The sequence below is a fragment of the Lepus europaeus genome, chromosome 7 (genome assembly GCF_033115175.1).
Source record: "Lepus europaeus isolate LE1 chromosome 7, mLepTim1.pri, whole genome shotgun sequence".
Lineage (NCBI taxonomy): Eukaryota > Metazoa > Chordata > Mammalia > Lagomorpha > Leporidae > Lepus > Lepus europaeus.
This window is the reverse complement of record NC_084833.1, coordinates 62,962,079-62,984,202: the sequence shown is the minus strand read 5'-3', so window position 1 is coordinate 62,984,202 and position 22,124 is coordinate 62,962,079. Positions and strand designations below refer to the sequence as shown.

The window sequence follows — 22,124 nt, the reverse complement described above, 5'->3', positions numbered from 1 at the left end:
GGGGGGGGGGGGCACCAAAACTAACACCCAAGCGACACCATTCCGCCCCACCCCCATCTCACGATGCAGCACACATTCATTCCATCCCCAAAAGGCCCAGAGTCCTAACTCAGTGCCCTGTGAATTCATAAATCCAGTCTCAAAAGAGACCCAAGGCAAACGCCTCCAGCTGTGAGCCAGTAACTTCCCAAGTTACAGCGGGGCAGGGGGACAGGCACAGGGCACTCGACTGGGAGACAAGGAAGTAGACAGGCTTCATCAGACCACCGCTTAATCAGACAAAACCATGGGGGCGCCATGGTGGCCACGCCCCCACCCTGCTGCCGGACGCAGCCTCTGCTTCCATTCTCAGGTGGGCCCAGTCTCTGCAGCTCCAGTAGGCGCTGTTCCTGTGCGCAGCGGCTCCAACCCCGCATTCCTGCCTGGCACGGCCCTGCGGCGGCCCCACCTCTGCCACAGGTCCCTGGGCCTGGGCCAGCCCAGGGCTGTCCAAGACAGCCTTTGAAATCTATCTACACGGAGGCCTCGGTGGCTCTGCTGCTCTGTGGAACCCGGCCACTCTGAGGCTGCGTGCCGATGTCCGTGGCGCGGGGTTCAAGGCTTGGCCTGGCACGCTGCCTGCAGCTGTCCTGGGCAGGCGTCTCACCTGGCTGGGCTCTGTGCCTTCCTGCAGCGTCTTGCGGCACAGCCCTGGTCTCCCAGGATTTGAAATCCCATGACCCCGCGCTTCTTCCATTGAGCACACCTGTGAAACCAGCACCACGTGGAGGCCGCAGAGGTCCCGCGCCAGCAAGAGCCGCACCTGCGCCCCCTCAAGCTGCAGCCTCGGCCCTGGAAAGCTCGGCAGGCTGCCCCCAGGGACAGGGATCCCAACTCTCAGGGCTGCGTCAGGCAGGATCCCTGCCTGCGCCCGCGGTGTCCCTGCCCCGAGCTCTGAGATGCCCTCAGGTTCTTCGTCCTCTGGCCCCAGAGCACCCGCTTCCCCCTGGCCGGTGCCAGTGTCTTTATCAACTCCTTTCTCCACCTCACCTTCCCCCCTCCCTCCTCTGGCCACGCTGCACACTTTCCAAACCGTCCTGCTCGATTCTCACCGCAAATCTCATCAGCAGCAGCCTGGACCCCTGGCTGCCCAGAAACCTCCAAAACAAAGCAGCCCACGAGGTGGAGCATGGTCTCGGGACACGGACGCCAAAGAGCCAGGCTCAGCTACCACGTAACAGGGACTCAGGCGCCCATGGGCAGCCCCATCCGCACGGCCTCTAATGTCCACGTTTCCGCCAGTGTCTGGCCCACTGAGCCGTCAGCACGCCCGGGACGCTCTGCGCACCGCGCCAGGCCTGCTGTAGCCTGCGCCTCTGAACCCTCCCAACCCCTTTCCCGTAATCACTTCCGAAGTCACAGCGCAGCCCCTCCCTGCACAAATGGTCTGATGGTCGTCTTTCCATCACTGGTCTCACACACACCTGAGAAGCTACGTAGGCAGGAGAAAGGCTTATCTCGGCTCACGGTTTCGGCAGCTCAGCACGATCATGCAGCCCCAGTGCTGCAGTGTCTGATGTGGGCGGTGGACGAAGGCACAGGTGCAGGCGAGGACCACGGGGCAGCCAGGAAGCAGGGGGCCAGCGGCCGGCCACTCTGGCTTATATAGCGACCCTCTGAGAGAACTTCCGCCCGAGGGCCCGCCTCCACTGGGCCTGACCTCCGCTGAGCCCATCCAACACAATTGGCTGCAGCCCTGGAGGGGCAACCTTTAACACGTGGGCCTTTGGGGGCCTCCAAACTAGAGCAGAGGTCAGGCTCAGAACCTTCCTGCCCCAGCGGTCGGCCCAGAGCCCCCCCCCCCCCCCCCGCCGAGGCCGCTCCTGAGCTCCAGCTTGGGGGGGGGCACTGGACGCCACAGAAAGGTGGGGAGCAGAAGCTTGCAGGAGGGCATGCCGCCTGCGACGGGGGTGTCTTCCCTCACCTGAGGCTCAGACCCTGCCTCAGCCTCACCCCTGCTGGCCTTGGCGTATGCCTCTCCCCAGCCAGGGCAGTGCAGCCTCCCCCAGAGGTGGCCAAATGCAGGGAGGCTGTGCAGCCTCCACCCCACCCCCACCCCATCCCAGGCCACTCTCCTCCCTGGCTGAGTGGACCAGCAAGTCCGAGAAGCCAAACCCCGAGATGCAGCCAGCAGCCAGCACACGTGGGGCACCGGGGCCGCCAGGCGGGCGCAAGGGGCAGCCCGGGTGCGCTGGGGGTGCCTGCTGGTTGCCTACAAGAGGCGCCGCTCCTGGGCTGCTCCAGAAAATTCCTCCTGGCGCACAGCCTCCCATCCTGGTGCAGGGGAGTCCTCGTCTCCTGGGGCCTGAGCACCGCCCTCACCCTTTCCTGCCCAGTTACCAGGTACCTCTGCCCAGGGTGGGAGTCCTCTGTGGCTGCCAGGCCAGGCCCCCATCTCACCTCCTGCACCCCACGTGGCCTGGCCCAGGTTCCATCAAGTGTCACTTGCCTGCAGCCTCTCCACTGTCTGCATGTCCCCTTCCCACCTTTGAACAATGCACCATGCACCAGTCACACCCCAACATCTGAAGCCCTCTCCCCGGAACCTGAGGCCCAGCAGACTGTGAGGGAGCTGTCCCCCCAGTCCACTCGCTCCTGCCCTCGCCAGTCCCTTCAGACGACTCCCACCATGCCCCGGTGTCCACTCACCAGGGCCCCTGGCTGCCGGGACAGCTGCTCCCGCTGCTGCGCCAGGAGCAGCCCGGGATCTGCGGGGCACTCCCCAGGCACGATGCCCGCCTCAGTGCCCGCAGCTGCTCTTCTCGGCCAGGTCCGCACGTCCAGACGCCCTGGACGTAGCCAGGCTGCTCCCTCGCCCCGCCGGCCGTGGCCTGCCAGGCCGGGGTTCCGGCTGCTGCTGCCCCACCCCAGAGGGGGGAGGACCCACCCCACAGCTGCCCTCCGCAGCTCTTCCTCCCTGGGGAGCACCGCCCCCACCCCTCCACGTCTTCCTCACCCCATTCATCTCGCAGGCTCCCCTGGACCCTCACGTCCTCCACAGCCCCTTGCTGTCCAGTGTGGCCACCACTGGCCCTGTGTGGCTGTGGAGCCCTTGCAATCCACCAGTTCATGTCGCGATGTGTATAATATACATCAGAGTTCAAAGTAAAAAAAAAAAAAAATAGCCCATTCATAACTTTTACATCGATTTTGTATTGAAATGCAAAGATTTCTTATGTATTAGGCTAAAAACGTGTATTAGTAAACCTCAGTTCCTGTCTCCACTCTCTGCAGTTGTAAGTCGGGGATGGAGGGAGGTTGGATGGCAGGCACCGAGCCCAGGCAGACGAAGGCAGGCGCTCTGGAGCTCCGCGGGCACTGCCGGGCACAGGCACACACTGGCAGGAGGTGCCGGGGGGCTGCAAACCCAGGAGATGGAAAGGGGAAGGCCAGGTACCCAGTCTGACGGGATCACAGTGTGTGTGTGGAACTATTGCACCGCATCCCAGGAGAACGTGCAAGTACTATATGCTGATTTTAAAAAAACTTCTAAATAAAATAGTTTTATGACACGTTTTGAGGTCAGGCGTGTGGCTCTCACTGTTATCTGTGGGACAGCTCTGTGGCTAAGGGGCGGGCGCTGCCAGGGGACCGGGGAGGAGGGGCGGCTTGGGAGGGGACGCTGCAAAGAAGCCCCTCATGACACAGCTTTCCCACCTTTTATTGTTCCACAAGAGGATGGAGACGGAGATGCAGGACAGGACAAGGGCGAGTTTCAATAAATAGGAGATGGGGAGGGGCAGTGGGCCCGCGCCTGCACGGCCCCACATAAATAACGAGGCGAGGCGGCTGAACCAGCGTGGAGATGGGGCATGGGCCAGCAGTCACCTGGGCTGCCCAGAGCTGGGGGACAGGGACTGGGAAGCCACAGACGCCTGAGCACCCCCCAGCCTGGCCAACGCCCCCTGCCCTGAGACACCTGACATCTCAGGGGCGGCCCTGCCCAAGTCAAGTCCATGTTTGAATTTCACTGCGAACAGCAGAGGCAGGGGCAGGCACATGCACGAAGCAGAGCCGTGGAAGCACAGCCCCGCGAGGGCCCCGGAAGCAGCAGAAATAGGGCCAGGTAAAACTACTAACGGGAGGGGTGCAGAGTTGAGCTCTCCCCGCTCAACCCAGCGCAGAGCCCGTCAGGAGCTGGGCGGCCCTGGGCGCCGCGACGCCGCCTCCCAGCTTCACAGTGCGACCCCAGCCCCGGTGGCCACGCCCAGGACCAGAACGCAGACTGCACCTCCCAGCCTAGGCCTGCCCATCGCCCCTCCCCTGCACGGGGCCTGCTGGCAGAGGAGCGGGAGGCACGTCTGCCCCAGAGCCCCGTGCAGGGCCAGAGGGCACCAGGCACAGAGCCCTCCCCTGCCAAGCCCTGGTGCTACAGAGAACCCCCAGGGCTCCTAGGATCTGCAGGGCGGGCACGGGGGCGGGGCCGTGGGGACGGGGCGGGCTCTCAGTCCACTCCTGCACACAGTGCCTCACTGGGGCGGACGGGCCCACCTCCAGGCCTTGGCCTCTGCAGCTCTGGCTGCTGGGCCTTGGCTTCTGGTCCCCCGCTGCAGCTTTCCCTCCTCCAGGAAACCTTCGGCGCCTCCCAGGGCGGGGCTGTGGCGTCCACACACCGGGCAGCCTCAGATCACCAGGTTGCTCTCGCTCATCCGGACCACATAGCGGTTCTCCTGGGGACGGGCAGGGACCGCAGCTGAGCTCCGGGGGCTTATGGGCTGGAGGAAACGGCAGCCGCCCAAGACCTCTGCACCCCAACCCACGTCCCGACCCAGGTGCCAACAGACACCCTCGCCCGCCCTCACCTCGGCCTTGGTCTCCACTGGGGCCTTTAACCACTTAGCATGGCTTCCGCCACTTCCCAGCAGTGCCCGCTGCTCAGCCTGGAGGCCAGGCTGTGGGGAGTCGGGGGGCTCATTCCCTGAGGGCCCAGCCTCTGTGATGGTCTTCACCTCAGATGCCCCAGAACTCGTCCGCTGCTCCGGAATTCGAGCCACCCGGAACCTGGGAGGAGAGGAGGGGGTGCGATCAACCCCCCATCAGAGGGGGAGCTTCGAAGTGGGGAGCGCGGCACGTGCCCAGCGTCACAGAGCAAGTTTGTGGGCCAGAGCCGAGCCTGTGGCTGCTTCCCAGGCCCCCCCCCTCCACCTCGCCCACAGACAAGGCTGCACTCGGCTGGTCACAGCCAGCCCGCTACCCCAGCCGTGGGCTGCACATGGACAGGCCCGTGGCTCCTGTCCCTGAGACCCAAGACCTCCATGAGAGACAGCATGGCTGGGAAGTCCTGCCCTGTCTGCACACACTACCCAGAGAGGACCAGGAAGGACAGGGTCACTAATGAGTACGGCTCTCAGGGCTCAGTGCAAGGCCCTGTGCCCCCCAGGGCTGTGCCCATCTCACCTGCCCACAGACAAGATGGTGATCTCGCCCTGGCGGCCCGCCTTGGCCCCAGCCTTGGGTGTCCTAATGGGGTTGGGCAGGAGGCTGGGGGCAGGCGTGGCAGCGGCTGCAGCCTCAGGAGACAGCAGCACCTCCGGCCACTTCTTCTGGCTACAACGGGAGCAGCACGGGCCGGAGAGCGAGGCCAGGCCCTGCACGGTGTGGAGGTGGTGGCGGTGTGGGCAGATGTGTGGCGTGCCGGGGGCAGCTGGTGGCGGCCTACAGGAGGCACAAGGTGAGAACGGTCAGAGGCCCGGCCAGGGCCCGCAGACCCCAGCAGGTGGTGCGGACGACCAGTGACAAGAGGCCGCCTCGCTGTGGGTTCCCGCCCCGCCCCGGCACTGCCTGCTCACCTGGGCCCGAGCCTGTGGCTCGTCTGCACCAGCTGTTTGCTATGGTGCTCCTTCAGCAGCTCCTCCAGGGCCGCCGCGTTCTCTGTGGGCAGCTGCACTCAGAACCTGGCTCTGGACAGGAGGGGCGCCCCCCACACACCCGGCCCAGCACAGACCCTCCCTGGCCTGGGCTGTGCGTGCCTTTTCCTCCACCCCTCAACAGGCAAGAACAGGAGTCAGCGAGCACCAGGCCTGACCCAGGCGTCCGGTGGGGAGGGGCAGAGCAGGGCAGGGCTCCTGGAGGAGACCTTCTGGTCCCCGGCTCCAGGATGGAGGCTCCCCCTCCCTTCACCTTTCTTCTCTGTGATGAGGCGCACCAGGACCCCAATGGTGTCCTCGTTGGCATCCTCGGTCCGGTAGGCGGGATTGATCCCTGGGGAAGGGAAGAGAAGGACCATGATCCCAGGGACGAGGGTGGGCTCCGGCCTCCTCAGCTACCCCAGGATCTGCCGGCAGAGGGCGCCCCAGGCCTTCCTAAGAGTTGCTGAAGCGCCGCACACACGTGTAAAGTCCCCGCACCTGCAAGGCTCCAGGTGCTTGGAGGTTTCAGGTCCCCCCAAGTCCACAGTCCCTGCAGAGTTGTATGTGTGCGTTTGTGGGGCACGGGGGGAGGGTGAGTCCAGCCTCTTCTGGGCCTGTGCTGTCCCCTCCTTAGCTCTAGGGGGCTATCTAGAACCCCAACGTCTACAGCAATCTCTGCCCTTCCAGAATCACCAGCTCCCTGCACAGCACCCCACCACGTAACTACTTAACAGAGGGGCCCGGTCAGCTTGGAGCCCACACCTCAGGGGAATGGCCACTGCAAATGGAGCTTCCAGGCCTTGTCAACAGTCAGAGAAGTCACTAGGCCAGAGCACAAGTATAGTCCCAGGAAAAATGGCCCTGAGTCAATGCCTTCCCGCCTGCCTAAGTTCCCTGTCCCCTTCCTGCCCCCTCCGGGCCTCTGGAGTTGCAAAGGGCTCTGGGCAGCCCCAGGAAGCCTGGGGTGCCAGCATGTGACATGCCATGCCACGTGCCATTTGACTGGCTCCTTTGGGCCCAGGGCAGCGTAGTGGGCCTCTGTGCCTCCGGGGACAGTGCTGGGGTGGGGAAGAACAGGGGGCCTAGGGCCTCACGGGTGGGAGAGAAGTTCCTCTCCCCATGGTTCCAGAACTTGTCTGTCAAGACAGGTGCCCTGCCAGCACTCCTGACACAGGCCAGAGATCAGAGGTCACTTTCAGTACCTCAAAGCCACTGGACCCTCAAATGACACACATGCAACTGTAGCCCCCAAGGAGTCCACAAGCCCACAGTGGGGCAGGGCCTCACCCAATGGGAATCCTGCTGAGGCTACTCGACTGGCTGTCCCACCTCTGCTCCACCACCATGACCACACCTTGGCCCCCTCCCCTCCCCTCCTCTGTCAGTCTGCAGCTGTATCCTCTATGGCTCCCGGCAGCAGCACCTCCAGGAAGCCCTCCTGGTTAGCCCTCTCCAGGCCACACTGCGCTGGGCCTGGGTACTGCATGCTCCCACACACCCCCGGAGCCCAGGGCGGGCCTCACCGCTGCCTCCGCCTCCAGGGCCGGGCCCGACCTCCTTGTGGGCCGTGCAGTGGTAGCCCTTCCGCTTGAGCAGGTTGCACACCAGGATGCCCAGCAGCCCCATGAGGCAGAAGACAGGCACAATGGCGATCACGGCGTACTGGGTGGCCGTCTCCTCGGGGCCGCCCGCCCGCGTGCCGTTCCCGGTCTGCCGCGTCTCGCCGGCACTGCTGGCCCCTGCAGCCACCTCCACACCTCGCCGGGTCCGCCGCCCCCATTCTGAGCACCACGGAGGACAGAGGCAAGACGGAAACACACACCGCCCATGCGCATGCGTGTGTGCTGGGGCGAACCGGGCAGCCGGGGCGGCCTGCACCCCACCCTACTGGGGAAGCAAAGGCAACTCACGCCCCTTCTTTGTTGCCTTCTGACCTCTCCTCCTGAGCAAGGCCTCCTCGGGCTTTGGCACAGCTGGCCCGTCAGCCCCATCCTCCCTTCATGCTGGGGACAGCCCCCAGGGCACATGTCTGGGCACAGGGACACAGGACCCTGCACCCCATGGCCTGGCCAGTGAATTGGTTGCCTCAGATGGTGACTGGCTGGGCAGGGGAGGCAGCGTGGGCCAGCCTGTGCGTGAGGTGTATGTGGGCACCCGCATTCACGTCCACCTGCAGGAGGATCACTGGGGTGAAGGGAACAGGGACTGGGGAGACAGACCCTGGTCTCCAAGCTGTGGCTGCCCTCTGCTGGACAGCCTGTGCCACTGAGAAGACAGGAGTGAATGGACACTCCTTGGACACAGGCCCTCCTCTGGGCTGATGTGGGGGGTGTTCAGGGCTCAGTCACTGGGCCCCTCCCCACACCCCAATCTGCAACTCACCATCACAGCCTCGAGTACCCGGAGGGGCCCAGGAGCACGGCTGACATGGAACACGGGGGACCTCCCAAGGCCCAAACCACCTGCAGGGAGAAGATGTCACTTAGACCAGAAAGCTGCCCAAACATCCTATGCTTCAGAGAGGCTGGGTTCCTTCCTACCGGGAAGGAACAGTGCCTTCTGCGGTCCTCACTAACCCCATCTCACAGATGGGAAGGCTGAGGCTGGGGCCCTGGGCTCCAGAGTGCTGGTCCTGCAAGCACGAGCCTCCACGCCCCAGCCCCGTGCTCACCCAGGCTGGCAGCCTCCACAGAGCGCATCCTGAGTCGCCGTGCCTGCCTGGGCCTCCAGCCGCCTCCGAAAGCTGCAGCGGTTATGGGGCTGGCATGGACTGGAGCCCCATGAGGCTGAGAAGGTGCCCGGCGGGCAGGATCTGCACAATGTGCCCTGCTCTGGGTCCTGCGGGAGGGGAGAGGCGGGAACAAGGGCAGGAGCTGGCCTGGGGCCCCAGGGTGAGCCCTCCCAGAACAGGGCAGGGAGCAGGGAAGCACTCACCAGGCCGGGCTCTTCCCCCGGTGGGCACTGCCACGGGGTAGTGGATGCTGGTGTGGCCAGAGGCCAGGGAAGCAGCTGGAAGAACAGCAGGCAGGAGTGCACTGAGAGGCAGGGTGTGCTGGGCACAGGGCCTCTGGGTCACCCACCCCCCACCAACTTCCTAAGGCCTGGAGGGGGGATGGTTGACCACACAGGGGCACCCCACCAGGCTTCAGGGACACTGCTCTAAATGCTGGGAAAACCTGCCCTGGCCCAGGTCTGTTGCCAGGCCACTACCTGGAGAGGCAGAGAACTCATCTGTTCTAGAAAGTGCTGGAAAGCCCCAGGCAGACTTCAGATCTCTGAGTCACACCCCTTCCAGCCAACCCGAAGGGTGAGGAGGAAATGCTTCCCAATTCCTCTCTCCTCTCTGGGATTCGACCCCTTCCTGCTGCCCCACCCCCACCCGGGCAGCTGGGCATGTCATTAAGCGGCCTCTGTTTATGAGCCCCGCGGCCAAGTCTGCAGCTGGTGCCTCCTATTCTGGGCCCTCAGCTGAGTCTCCAGGCCACATCCTCCTAGGTGACCTCCCTCCGAGGCAAAGCCACCCCATTCACACTCTGCCCAAACATTCCCACCTGTGTACCCCGGCTCATTCTCTGCTTCCTGTTAGCTAGGAGCTGTCCACCCCCGAGCCTCCTGCTGTGGGCAGAACCTGCTCTCTAATTCGGCCCAAGCTGGCTGGGGAGGGAGTAGACACACAGCGGACAGAGAGTGGGTGTTGGGCTGGATGCCACATGGGCCTCCCCAGGCCCCAGGCCTAGCTCTGTCTGGCTCCTGCCAAGGCCAGAGGCCTCCTGCCCTCAGCTACGTCTCATCATCCCTGAGTTTCCAGCTCACAGCAGAGAAGGGGCTCAGATCAGATCCCAAGATGCTGCCTGAGGCCGTGGGTCTACAACCCAGAGTCACCTGAGGCTCTAGGCACTTGGCCTGATTCTGATTCTGGGCCCTAGGATCTGGGGTCTCTAGACCAGTACATGGTGCTAAGGTTCCCACGCCTCTTTTGTCTGATTTCCTGCAGGTCCCTGACCACCCTCCTTGCCTGGCGCAGCTCTCACCCCTGACCACAACAACAGGCATCTTGCCCTCAGCCATGCCTACCTTGCCTGTAAACAGCCACCAGTCCTTCCTTCTCCCCCCACCCCAGGCCGGGAGGGCGCAGCTTGGGAAAGCCGCCTCCCCACTTCACACGCGGGTGGGCTAGGAGGGCCTGCTAGGGTCTGACTGCCTCAGAGTCTTCGCAGGAAGGGCTGAGTAACCAGCTCCTCTGCCAGCACGGGCACGGGACTACCAAGCTGCACCTGCCCATCCCTCCCCGGGGGCCTAGGGTGCAGGGCTCAAGACTCAGCTCGCCTGGCTTCCCCCAGCCCATGCACAACTCACCAGGATGAGGCAGGACAGGGGCCAGCACAGCAGGCTTAGCTTCATCATCAGGCCCCGGAGTGGTCGCTAGCCTAGGGCGAATGGAGAGAAGGCTTGGTGGGGCGGCAGGCGGGCAGGCAGGCACTGCTGTTCCCCGGGGACGACTTGATGAGGAGTTGGCAGTGGTCAACGAGCACAGTGGGTCTTCCCTGTCTGGGGTCAGCCTGGGAGGCTGGACGGGCAGACAGCGCTCTGCAGGCTGGGGAGGCTTCCCAGAGGAGGAAGGGCTTTCCTCCCCTTCCGTAAACAGCCAGGTGCCCCGCAGCAGGGGCAGGGGAGCCCGGGAGGAAGGACGCGCAGGGAGGCCTCGGCCTCTCCACCCTCCTCTGCGGCGGTGCAGGCTGCGCCCCAGCGAACGCCAGGCCTCGCCCGCTCCTCTGCCTCTGCTCTCGCCGGCTCTGCTCCAGGGAAGGCCTTCGCCCTTGCCCTTCAGAACCCAACACAAGGGCCTCTCTCTCCAGAACTTGTCCAGAGGCGTCACCCAAACTGAGCCTGCCCGTGTGTCCCCCACCCCACCCCATCACAGTCCTAGTCCTTCCACAAGGCCACCATCCACAACCAGCAGGCTCTCCAGAGAGGGCAGGGACACCTCTGCCCACCTATGCGGGGTGGCCAGGGCAGTGGGCAACCAGCCTTCCGCATCTCTCCAGCACCCCCTGCGTGTGCGGCACTGCCCTCAGCACTGGAAAACAGTGATGAACGCGACAGACGGGGCCCCTGTCCTCAGAGTGCCAACCTAGGGGACGACAGCAAGCAAACGGGCCCCCTGCCGGTCGGCAGGAAGTGGCAGGAGACGACATAAAGCAGGGTCAGGGCACAGCGTGTGATGTTTCAGAGCGGGCCAGCGGTGGCCACGCTGTCCACAGCCCAGCCTGTGGCCTCTGGAGACCCCTTAGCCAGGGGACAGGGCTGGAGCAGCCCTGGAGGTCGGAGCACTGGGGTTGACCACACAAGGAACTGTAGCAGACTCCGGGAGTTCCATGATGTATCTCCCAGAGGTCTGGCTTCAGGTCCAGGAGGCCATGGCAGCGGCGCTTGGAGGCCTCAGCTCAGCACGGCCAGGCTGGGCCTCCGACGCCCAAGGGCAGCCTCCCTATTTCCACCTCTCTGACCGCCCTCGGGGTCCAAGCCCCCAGCTGCCTGAGCAGCGCCACACTCTCTGATGCCAAGCACGGGGGGAGGGCACTGCACACAGTGAGCAGGTTCCAGGTCACACAAGAGCCCCTCCCCCACAGGCAGCCTGGGCTTCCCGCTGGAGAAGAGCTGAGGAAAGGGATCTGCCTACTGGCCTGGCCTCCTGACCTCTCAGCCTGGCCAGCACAGATCCCCAGCCAGGGGTTTGAGTTACACCCGGGCACGGGGAGGGGCAGCAGTCGCAGCATCCTCGGGACTCTCCAGGTCACTGGCTCTCGGCCCCAGGCCAGCTCAGGGGAAAACCAGGGTGGGGAAGGCCGGGCCAGAGCAGGGTGAAGGCTACACCTAGCAGTCAGTGCCCAACAGACGGTGGCCCCCAACTCACACCCCAGCCTACCCCTCCTCGAATTTGGTCACAACTCTTCCTTCCAGTTTCTCCCCAAAGTGTGTTGCCCCTGCCCAGGCCCAGCTCCTAGCTCAAGCCCATCTCCCCATGGTCCCCTCCCCTCGTCCTTCAAGGAATCCAACACCCAGACCTAACCATGAGCCCCTCATCCTCAGGCTGGTCCTCTGAGCCCTGCCCCCTCCGTGTCCCAGAGTGCTGGGGAAGGGAGTAAACAGGGACAAAGCCAGCACAGAGGAGAGAGGCCCAGAGCCAGCCCCGCGGGGTGACCAGAGCCCACACGAGGGGAGCTGTGCAGCCACGCATCTGCAGACACACGTGGCACTCAGTGATCTGGAATCTCCTGGGAGGAGAGCGCGGCTTTGCAGGCCCAGACTGAGAGCCAGCGAGGGCCCATGGGCACCCTCACAGACACCCGCCGCCCAGTGCCCTGCGCTCTCTAATTATGTGCCTTCTAATTACCCCAAACCAGCACTTACTCTGGTCTGGCTGCACCGGCCCCCACACTCAGCCCATTTGGAGCCCCTGCTGGACCTGCCCCATCAAGCACAGAGCCCCGTGGCCCACGTGTGCACACCCCCTTCCTCACCAGGCCTCCAGCGTCCCAGCCAGAGCCCAGGGACCCTGGCTGGAAAGCAGGTCCACCACCTGTCCTGCTGCTAGGGCCGGGCGGTCGGTGAGCTCCCAAGGCTGGAGGACAGCTGTCAGAAACAGAGAGACCGAGGCCCTGGAGGGGGAGGGATGGCACGCTCAGAGCTCCCCTCCAGCTCCAAGGAGGCTGACAGAGAACAGCCACCCCCAGCCAGTCTGGGTCGGGGAGGAGGGGCCCCAGGGGGTTTTTGCAGAAAAGGAAGTTAGCTTAGAGGCCACTCCTTCCCCAAGTCTCCTGGCTTGCAGCCCTGCGCCTGCTGCCACCGGCTCCCTGTGGGACCTGTGCCCCTCCTCACCTTGCCAGGGCTCAGTTTCCTCATCTGCATGATGGGGATGTTTATCTCTGTCCTGAGGTTTAAACGAGGTCATGGCCTAGAGCAGGTCACAGGATTTCCTCCCCAGTACCCGCTCTGCACTGTGCCTGGGCCGAGGTCTGTAATTAAGTATTTGTTTGCTTACTTGTTCTGTGCTCTCGCCCACCAGACAAGCAGTGAGGGCAGAGCCATCTGTCTGACTCCCCACAGAGCCCCACGCCCGGCCGGATCTGCAGCAGGAGGCTCCGCACCCACCGGGTCCTCTAAAACACTGGCCCAACAGTCAGAACCAGAAATTCCCACCACAAAAACCAACTAGCAAAGCCGGGACCAGGGCCCCAAGCCGAGGTAGAAGCCAGCAGAGCCCCAGGGAGGGGCAGCCCTGCAGGCCTCAGAGAAAGAGGAAGCGCCCTGATGCAGGGCACAGGCAGCTTCCCCTTTGCCAGAACTGAAGCCTCAGGGTCACCTAGGCCCTTGCCACACCCCACCCCTCCACCAGCCCCCCAAGAACAGGGAAGGTGTCCATTCCTCCTGTCTTCTCCCCTACCCCAGCCTCCTGCAGCAGCCCCTGAGCTTCAACACCCTCAGAATGGCAGCCAGCATGCCCCATCACCCCACCTACCTACACACACCACACGCACACACACGCACATGCACACAGGCCCCTCTAGGCTTCTCTCTGTCCCTCAGACAGGACACAAGATACCTGCTGCTTCCTCTGCCCAGAGACCCCTCCCATCACTTGGCCAACATCCTAGCCTTCCTTCAGACATTAAAGTCACTTCCTCTTGGAAGGCCCCTCCCCACCACCACCTCCCACCTCAGCAAGAGAAGATCCTGTTTACCCAGCCCCTCCCCCCATGGGCCCTCCAGGTGCAGCGCTGAGCTGGGAGGTGAGAGCAGAAATGAGAGAGGAGGCAGCCAGGGCCTGGCCTGGCCTGGCCTGGCTAGGGTAAGGAGGGCCAGAGGGCAGGCCTACGGTGAGGGGGCCCAGAAGCACTCAGGAGTGGGGGTGGGGTGGGTCTGACCCGGGCTAACCTGAGCATACCTGAGCGTACCAATATCCCTCGCAGGTGGTTAGCCCAGAGCCTCAGCACATGACCAGGGAGCACAAACCTGCCCCACTTGTCTACTCTCTGCAGGCCTTGTGGCTGTGGACCAAGGGTGAGCCCTCAATAAGCATTCACGACTCTTGACTGTGCCTCAGTTTCCCCATGTGGGAAGGGGCACATACTTGACGGGCAGGTGTGAGGTACTCATGAGATCCTCTTCTATGTTTCTGTCCAGCGCTTGGCACACAGCCTGGCTCACAGGAGGGGCCTGACCTGCCACGGTGAATGTGGCAGTGCCTCAGCCACACCAGGCCTCAGCTGCAAGCCAAGAGGCTTGCCCTTCTCCCCTGGGGCTGCAGGAGCCTGGGTGGGGAGGGAGTGGTATGGAACAATGGGCTGCCTGCCAAATGAGGCTGGAATGGGGAGACAGAGGTGGGGGCAGGTGCCCACCTGGAGGGCAGCGGGCGGCAGGCAGGTCCTGCTTCCCAGCAAGCGGCTCTTTAGCCTATAGACCTCCCCCAAGCCTCCAGAGGCAAGGGTTGCCTGGAAACACAGCTGGACATGGGCTGCCCTCAGTGGTGGCCGCACCAAGGAAAGAAGACAAAAGCTGCCCATCAATAGAGAAATCCAGGTTAGCAAGGAACCTGGTGGTTCCCTGGCAACTGGGGCTGAAGTAGGGCAGTGCCCACACTGGGCGGCGGGGAGGGCAGTAGGTGCTGCCTGCTTCCTCCCTCCCCCTAACAGGGGAAGACAACTGACCTCAACTGGGCACAGGCCAGGCCTTCATCAGGGGTTGCCTCCACCCCTCACCATTTCACACCTGGGTAAACCAAGGCCAGGGGAGGTCATCTGCAGGTCACACAGGTAAGGCAGCACGGATGGGGCCCAGGGCTGCCTCCTGTCTGCTTTCCCCATACCCCGAGGCTTAGCCCAGGATCTGGCATGTAGTAGATGCTCTCTCAGGGTACCAGGTGGGGCCTATTACAGGAGACTGGCCACTCGACAGTCTCTGTGGCCTCTGGCTAGTCCTGCACCCATACTCATGTGCACACTGTCCCGGTCTGTGCCAGCTCAGACAGGAAAAGGCACCGGGAACTCCAAGCACGAAGACCAGGGACGTCCAGGCAGCCTCAGAAGCACAAGTGCTCCTGGGGTGCAGCTCCAGATCCCCAGGGCTGCTGCTGGGGCCGGGGGCCCAGGGATGGGAGGGACTGGCTCAGTCATGCCATGAGAAAGGCACCCCACTCCCATCCCTCCTCCCAGCCTTGGGCAGCCATGACGCCCTGCTCACCATCCTGGGTGGGGACTCTTCCAACAGGGGGCCCCTCACCGTGCACATGCACAGTCAGGCGACAGCTGCTCCCCAGCCCACCCCGAGCCATGCTCCCAGGACCTGGGCATGGGTCTGCCCCTCAGACATTCCAGCTGCCACCGAGCCTGTGCTTCGGAGGGTCAGGTGGGTGAAGAGGGCAGATGGGGGCTAATTGGCCCCTTGAGGTTAAGAAAAGGGCTGAGGCGCCAGACCTGGCCCGCCCGGCTCCTCCCAGTCTGGGTGTGGTACAGATGCAGTCCCCTCCCTTCCCAAGCGAGTCTGGGGCGAGGCAGTGGTCTCTGGGATACAGCTGGAGGCCCCAACACTCACCTCACCTACTGCATGCCCCATTCCCTCCACAGGCTGGGTCTCACTGAACCCCTACAAGGCTTCACCTGAGGAAACCGAGCCTCGGAGGCTAAATAGTAACCTGTGACAACCCAGTCTCAAAGGTCTCTGTGCACCTGGAGTGGAGGCAGGCAGCCTTTGCCAGTGTCCCCGAGGCCTGGCACCTCACTGCTCTGGCAGGGCCAGCTCCTAGCCCACCACCAACCTCCCAGCAGCACAGTCTAGCTCTGGGATGCCTCTCCCGACCCCAAGACAGGACAGCAAGGGGGTTCCACTGCAACCCTGCTCATGCTACTTCTCTCTCCTCTGAAAAGCTGTCCTGGCTGCTAGCCCCAGCCATGTACCCAGTACCGAACCCCTACCAGGCCAGAGTGGACCAGAGTCTGCTCAGTACAGGCCCTGCCTCCACTCCCTGACCAGGGTGACCTGGGCAGAGGCATCAGGAGATAACCAGGGGAGACCACACCCCAAGCCTGCTCAGCCTCAGGGAGCTGAAGAAAGAGGGCCCTGCAACAGGACCCCAGTTGAGCCTCTACCTGCAGAACGTCGCCGAGGACTGGGACCAGCACAGGTGCAACTGCAAGGCTGAGGTCTCGGGATGGGCACTGGACAAGTCCAACTGGGTTCAGGTTCTGGCTCTGTCCCTCAGGGGACCTGGGATCTTGGGCAGGTCACTTACCCTCCCTGAGCTGGGGGCTCCTCCTCTGCAGACACAAGGGACCTGGTCCCTGTCTCAGGGGATCCTGAGGGGTCAGGGGAGCCACAGTAAGTAATGCTGCCAGGGCCTGGCCAAACAGGCGTCTCCCGAGTAGTGGTGCTCACCACAGCCCCCGTAGGCCAAAAAGGGGATTCAAGTCGAGAACCAAGCAGCATCCAGAAGCTGGGTTCAGCCAGGGCTCTTCAGGAAACCCAGCAGAGCTCCCAACAGGAGGGAAGGAGGGGTGTTGGCAGGTGATCATTCCCAGCCCTGTACAGGCCTACATCCACCAGTTCCCATAACAGCTAGGGCCACGGGCAGGGAGGTGGGGGACACTGAGCAGGGCCAGTTCAGCAGTCAGAACACAGCCCCACCTACCCCAAGCCTCAGGTTCCCCTCTGAGTGGGGGCAAATGTGCTGAACTCCTGGTGCGATGCAGCTGAACAGCAGCTCTTCCTAGAAACAGGGCTCCCCGCGGGCGCTGTGGCTCAATAGGCTAATCCTCCGCCTAGTGGCGCCGGCACACCAGGTTCTAGTCCCAGTCGGGGTGCCGGATTCTGTCCCGGTTGCCCCTCTTCCAGGCCAGCTCTCTGCTATGGCCCGGGAGTGCAGTGGAGGATGGCCCAAGTGCTTGGGCCCTGCACCCCATGGGAAACCAGGAGAAGCACCTGGCTCCTGGCTTCGGATCAGCGCGAAGCAGCCGTGGCGGCCATTAGAGGGTGAACCAACGGCAAAAGGAAGACCTTTCTCTCTCTTTCTCACTGTCCACTCTGCCTGTCAACAAAAAGAAAGAAAGAAAGAAAGAAAGAAAGAAAAGAAAAGAAAAGAAAAGAAAAGAAAAGAAAAGAAAAGAAAAGAAAAGAAAAGAAAAGAAAAGAAAAGAAAAGAAAAGGAAAGAAAAGAAAAGAAAGAAAAGAAACAGGGCTCCCCAGCATCCCCGAAAGGGTGACCCCCTTGGCCATCAGTTTTCAGTCTCCGCTAACCCGTGCCAGAAGTTGGGGGAGTCCTTAAGAGTGGGGAGAGGTGGGGAGGCAAATGTGCAGGGAGCTAGGCAAACATTGTGACCCACTCTGCTCTCACTGTTCCTCTCACAGTGAGGAGGGGCGGCCCAGGCTCAGGCCTCTCCTTCTGGGAGCCCTCTTCCTTCCCTCTCCAATGGCACACTCAGACCCTGCCTCTAACTGCCTGGAGAGGGCCCCTCGGTGCCAGGGCACATGCTCACAGCCACATGGGCAGTTATTTATAGTGCTCTCATCTTTCCCAGGGTGGCCCAGGAAAGCACTCTGGCCTTCAAGGCTGACAGACCTGGGTTTGGATCTTAACGACTCCAGGGCCTTGCAAGCGCCTTCCCCCCTCTAGGCTCTCATTTCTCGGCCTGTGCCAGCTGGGTGTGCAGCACCCACAGGGGCCCTATACTTATGCCTATTCCCCAGTAAAGAGGAACTACTGCTGGGCTAACTTCTCAAGTGAGGCAGGGTGCTGAACTGCCACGAAAGTTCTAGAAATAGGGCACAGTAAGAAGCAAAGGCAGGGCAGAAGCAGAGTATCTTGGAGGGCAAGATGTGAGTGAAGATACAAAGTTAGAAAGGCATTGTTGGGGGGCCAGCACCATGGCATAGCAGGTAAAGCCACCACCTGCAGTGCCAGCAACCCAAATGGGCACTGGTTCGAGTCCTGGCTGCTCCTTTCCAATCCCGCTCTCTGCCATGGCCTGGGAAAGCAGTGGAAGATGACCCAAGTCCTTGAGCCCCTGCACCCGTGTGGGAGACCCAGAAGAAGCTCCTGGCTCCAGATCAGTGCAGCTCCGACCAGCTGTTGTAGTCATCTGGGAAGTGAACCAGCAGATGGAAGACCTCTCTCCGCCTCTCCTTTTCTGTGTAACTCTGACTTTCAAAGAAATAAATAAAGCTTCTTTTAAAAAAAAAAAAAGGCATTGTTGGGGCCAGCGCTGTGGCATAGTAGGTAAACCTGTGGCCTGCATTGTCAGCATCCCGTATGGTGCCAGTTTAAGTCCCGGCTGCTCCTCCTCCAATCCAGCTCTCTGCTGTGGCCTGGGAAAGTAGCAGAAGATGGCCCAAGTACTTGGGCCCTGTACTCACGTGGGACACCTGGAAGAAGCTCCAGGCTCCTGGCTTCGAATCGGCCCAGCTCCCGCCATTGCAGCTTTTTGGGAGTGAACCAGCAGATGGAAGACACACACACTCTCTCTCTCTCTCTGCCTCTGTTTAACTCTGCCTTTCAAATAATAAATAAATCTTGAAAGAAAGAGAGAGAGAGAGAGAGAGAGAGAGAGAGAGAGAGAGAGAAAGGCAGGCAGGCACTGGAAGGAAGGCCTCAAGGCCAAGATGAGGAGGAGTCTGAACTTTAGTTTGTAGGCAAAGTAAGAGTTACTTTATGGAAGCCCATGTGTAGAACTGGAAATGGAGACAGAAAAGTTGGGACATAATTCTGGGCAAGGGTAGCAAGGCCAGGACTGGACCCTAAGAGGCAGGCTGTCTGTTCCCAGCGCTAGCCCACTTCCAGCCTGCCAGGGAACGAATGTATGGCAAGACACAGGCAGGCACCCTGTCTGCAGGGGTCAGAACAACACGGTTCTGGAGTAGGCCTCTGGTAAGCCCCTTCCATTCTCAGAACCTCACTCTCTTCCTCTGTAAAATGAGGCTGGGCCTGTTGGCACTTGCTCCTGAGCCGTGAACAGGATGCTAACTGCTCCTTTACGTCTCCCCTCCTTGGCCAGACACGGGCACTTTTCCCCCAGCCACCATCCCACCAGTCCCAACTGAGGCCTCAAGTGGAAACCCACCCTGGCCCCACTGTCATCCTGAGAGGCCCAAGTTCCCAGCAAGGCCTGGCTTGGGCAGGGCAGGGAGGGACCTGGGGGGCCTTCGCCAAGGCTGGAACCCTTGATTAACTCTTCCCCTGTCTTTCCCCCTCCCAGGCCCTGAGCTATTTCCACTTCTTTGCTGGGGATGGAAATAACTTGGGCACAGCCCCTGGAGACCAAGACAGCTATTTTCATCAGCCCCAAGAAGCACAGCTCCAGTCATTCTGGAGAGAAGCAAGGGACACCCTGGTCCCCAGCTGCAGCAGTGGTCAGCACCAGAAGGGGCATCCAGGAAAAGTGGGGAGACAAAGGCCCAGAGAGGGTGGCGCACCCCCTGTTCAGGGTCCCTGCCAGTGTGTGGGTAGCTTTGGAGAATGCCCCTAGAGCAACTGCAAAGAGGGAGGCAGGGCTTCTTAAGTATGGTGAAGGGCACTCAGAACTCAGCTCTCCCTGCCGCCCCGGGGCTGTACTGCTAACGCCACTCTTCAGAGCCACCTGGACACTCCCAAAGCCAGATGCAGGCTTTAGAAGGCAGGAGACAAGCCTTTCTGGTGACCCCTGGCAAGGGTGAGGGAGGAGGACGAGGAGGAACAGGAAGACCACATAACCCACCATCCCAAATGGTCCAGGTGTACATGTACACACACATACACACACACAGAACTCACAAAGGGACACCCTGTCAAAGCCATGCCTATCAGTCCACGTAAGCCACGCATAGTTATCAGGAAGATGGCAATCCTCTCCAAGCATCTCCCAGGGCTTCAGGGTCAGAAGATCCGAATTCTAGTCCTGGCACTGGGTTGATTCCATAGGGCCCTGGCCAAATCATTTTGCTTCTCCGAGCCTCAGTTTCTCTCTCTGTAAAAGTCACCACATCTCAGAGCCAATCCAAGACAGCACACTAGAAAGCATTCAGAACAGTGGCTGGCACTGCATCCCCACTGTCCCCACCCTACTCCAGGAACACAGTCAACATTTCTAGAGGATGACCGAAGCCAGAGCGTCCAGATCCTAGAGCAGGTGCTGATCCCCCCACCCCCCACCACTACAACCTCCAGTTTCCATCCTACCCCGCATGAACCCCATGGACTGGCACACAGTCTTGCCCAGATGGCGGAGGTGCCCTGCTCTAGCTCTCCAGGGATAAGTTAACCACCCAGACCCGAGATCACTCCTGGGAACAAGCCTGTGCCTCGCATCAGGGAACTGAAGAAAGGAGCAGAGAAGTCCATGTCTGTGGATCGGGATTTGGGGATCCATCTCAGGACTGAGAACCACGCAGCCTTTGGGAGGGAGGCCGACATCTCCTTGGCCAGTTGCTTCCAAACTCTGCTACCAGCAGCTGGGTGCAGCCCCTGAACCACTGTGTCCTCAGAGGAAGCCTACCCCAACCCCCACTGCAGTCTCTCAGCCTGAAGGGAGGGAAGGGAGGAGAGGCAGTTGACCCAAAAACAATGGAGGAGCCCAGGGCGATGATTCACAGTCCATTCCAGCCCTACCGCGCAGATGGGGAGACTGAGGCCGGGCACAGCAGCCCTGGACAGCAAGACTGTGCCTCGGGCCGCTGAAAGCGCCCGTTCCCAGGGCCCTCAATGTGTGGCTGTGGGGCAGTGTGTGTGTGAGAATGAGTGAGTACGTGGTGTCGGTGTTGTGAGTGTTGTGAGTGCATGTATATGCACGTGTGAGAAAGTCTCTAAGTGTGTCGTGTATATATGGTGTGCATGTGTGAGTGCATGTGAGTACATGCGTCAACGTGTATGTGTGATATGTCATAGTGTGTCAGAGTATGTGTGGGGTATGTGTACTGTGTCAGCGTGTGTAACTGTGTGTGAGCGCATATGCGCAGGTGAATGTGGGTAAATGTGTGTGTGTTGGGGGGATGGCGCCTGAGCCCCGCAGGCCTCAGGGGTGCCCCAGGTCCACCGCACCAGACCCCCCCCCCAGCCCCCTCCCTAAATTTCACTCCAGAAGGCGTTCCTCTTGGCATCAGTCCCGGCGGGACCCTCGTCCCCGGGCCCCCAACTCCACTGCTGGCCGGCGCCTGGCCCTCACCCCCGGCCCCGCGGCACAGACCTCGCTCCACACCCCGGGCCGCACGCTCTCGGTGACCCTGCTGACCCGGGGTCGCCCAGCCACCCGCACCCGCTTCGCTGGTGTCAGACACACACAGCCCCTCTGTGTCGCCCGCTCGCCTCGGCGTCACCGCCCCGTGTCCCGGCCACACGTTCGCCCGCGCCAGGCCCGCCTCACGCGCCGTGTCACCCACAGCCACCGGCTGACACCGTCCAGACCCCCCGCCGGCCGCCGCAGCGAGGAGGCGCCGCCGGCCCGGCCCGCACCCCGGGCTGGTCTCGGGCCAAGTTTCCCGGGCCCCGCCGGCCCCTCACACGGCAAGTTCCGCGGCTTCCCCTTGGCGCACCTTCTGACAGCCCACGGCGCAGCCGGAAGACGCCCAGGTGCTGGGGCCGGGGGCGCGGAAGGCGCCGGGACAGGACGCGCGGCGGGGCTGCCGCATCCGCCGCGCCAGCGAACTTCCTCAGAGACGCGGGGAGGCAGGGGGCGCCACCCGGGTCCGCATCCCGCCGGCCCGGCCGCGAGCCCCGCCGCGGAGCCCCGCGCGCCCTCCTTACCTGGCCGCGCCGAGGCAGCTTCGGCTCGGCTCCTCGTGAGGACGCGGTGCCCGGGCCCGGCTCGGCGAGCGCACGGGCGGCCGCGCACCCTGCGCGCCTTTTGAATGAATCGCCGGCCGGGCCGGGAAGGTGCGCGGCCCCGCCCCCCGCGTCACGGCCGGCGGCCCCGCCCCCTACGTCAGAGTCCGGGCTGGCGGGCCCGAGCCGCCCTCCCCGGGAGCTGCGGAGGGTCTCACCTCTCGGCGCCGGGCCGCGCCGCTCCACGTCGCCACCTCGCGCGGCCCGCGGGAACTGCAGGCGGCTGCGCGGGACTGGGCGGCGGGGGCCCCAGGGGGCCTCCTAGGTTCAGCCCCCTTCCGGGCGGCAAACCAAAAAAGAAGGGGTTTGTGCGATTTGAAATGAAGAGGCTGGCACTCGGAAGCTCCCCCGAACCCTGTCACCATTGCCAGTGTAACCAGGGCCACCAATGACCC

The 22,124-nt window shown here is 62.6% G+C and overlaps 1 protein-coding gene across 3 annotated transcripts; it reads right to left on the bottom strand.

Annotated features, from left to right (window-relative positions):
* Positions 1-3,185: 3,185 nt before the first annotated feature.
* RELT (RELT TNF receptor) lies at positions 3,186-21,738 on the bottom strand. Of its 3 annotated transcripts, none has more exons than XM_062198244.1 (11): positions 21,652-21,738; positions 10,245-10,315; positions 8,823-8,897; positions 8,560-8,726; positions 8,271-8,350; positions 7,412-7,669; positions 6,160-6,240; positions 5,829-5,910; positions 5,437-5,694; positions 4,842-5,040; positions 3,186-4,709 (listed from the first exon to the last, which is right to left on the bottom strand). In XM_062198244.1, exons 2-11 carry the CDS (start codon positions 10,290-10,292, stop codon positions 4,662-4,664), a joined length of 1,296 nt encoding a protein of 431 aa, XP_062054228.1. In that variant the 5' UTR covers positions 10,293-10,315; positions 21,652-21,738; the 3' UTR covers positions 3,186-4,661. The 3 variants fall into 3 exon arrangements, with proteins under 3 accessions (XP_062054228.1, XP_062054229.1, XP_062054230.1); XM_062198245.1 differs by lacking the exon at positions 21,652-21,738 and adding an exon at positions 21,441-21,469; XM_062198246.1 differs by lacking the exon at positions 7,412-7,669.
* Between the last annotated feature and the right edge of the window lie 386 nt (positions 21,739-22,124).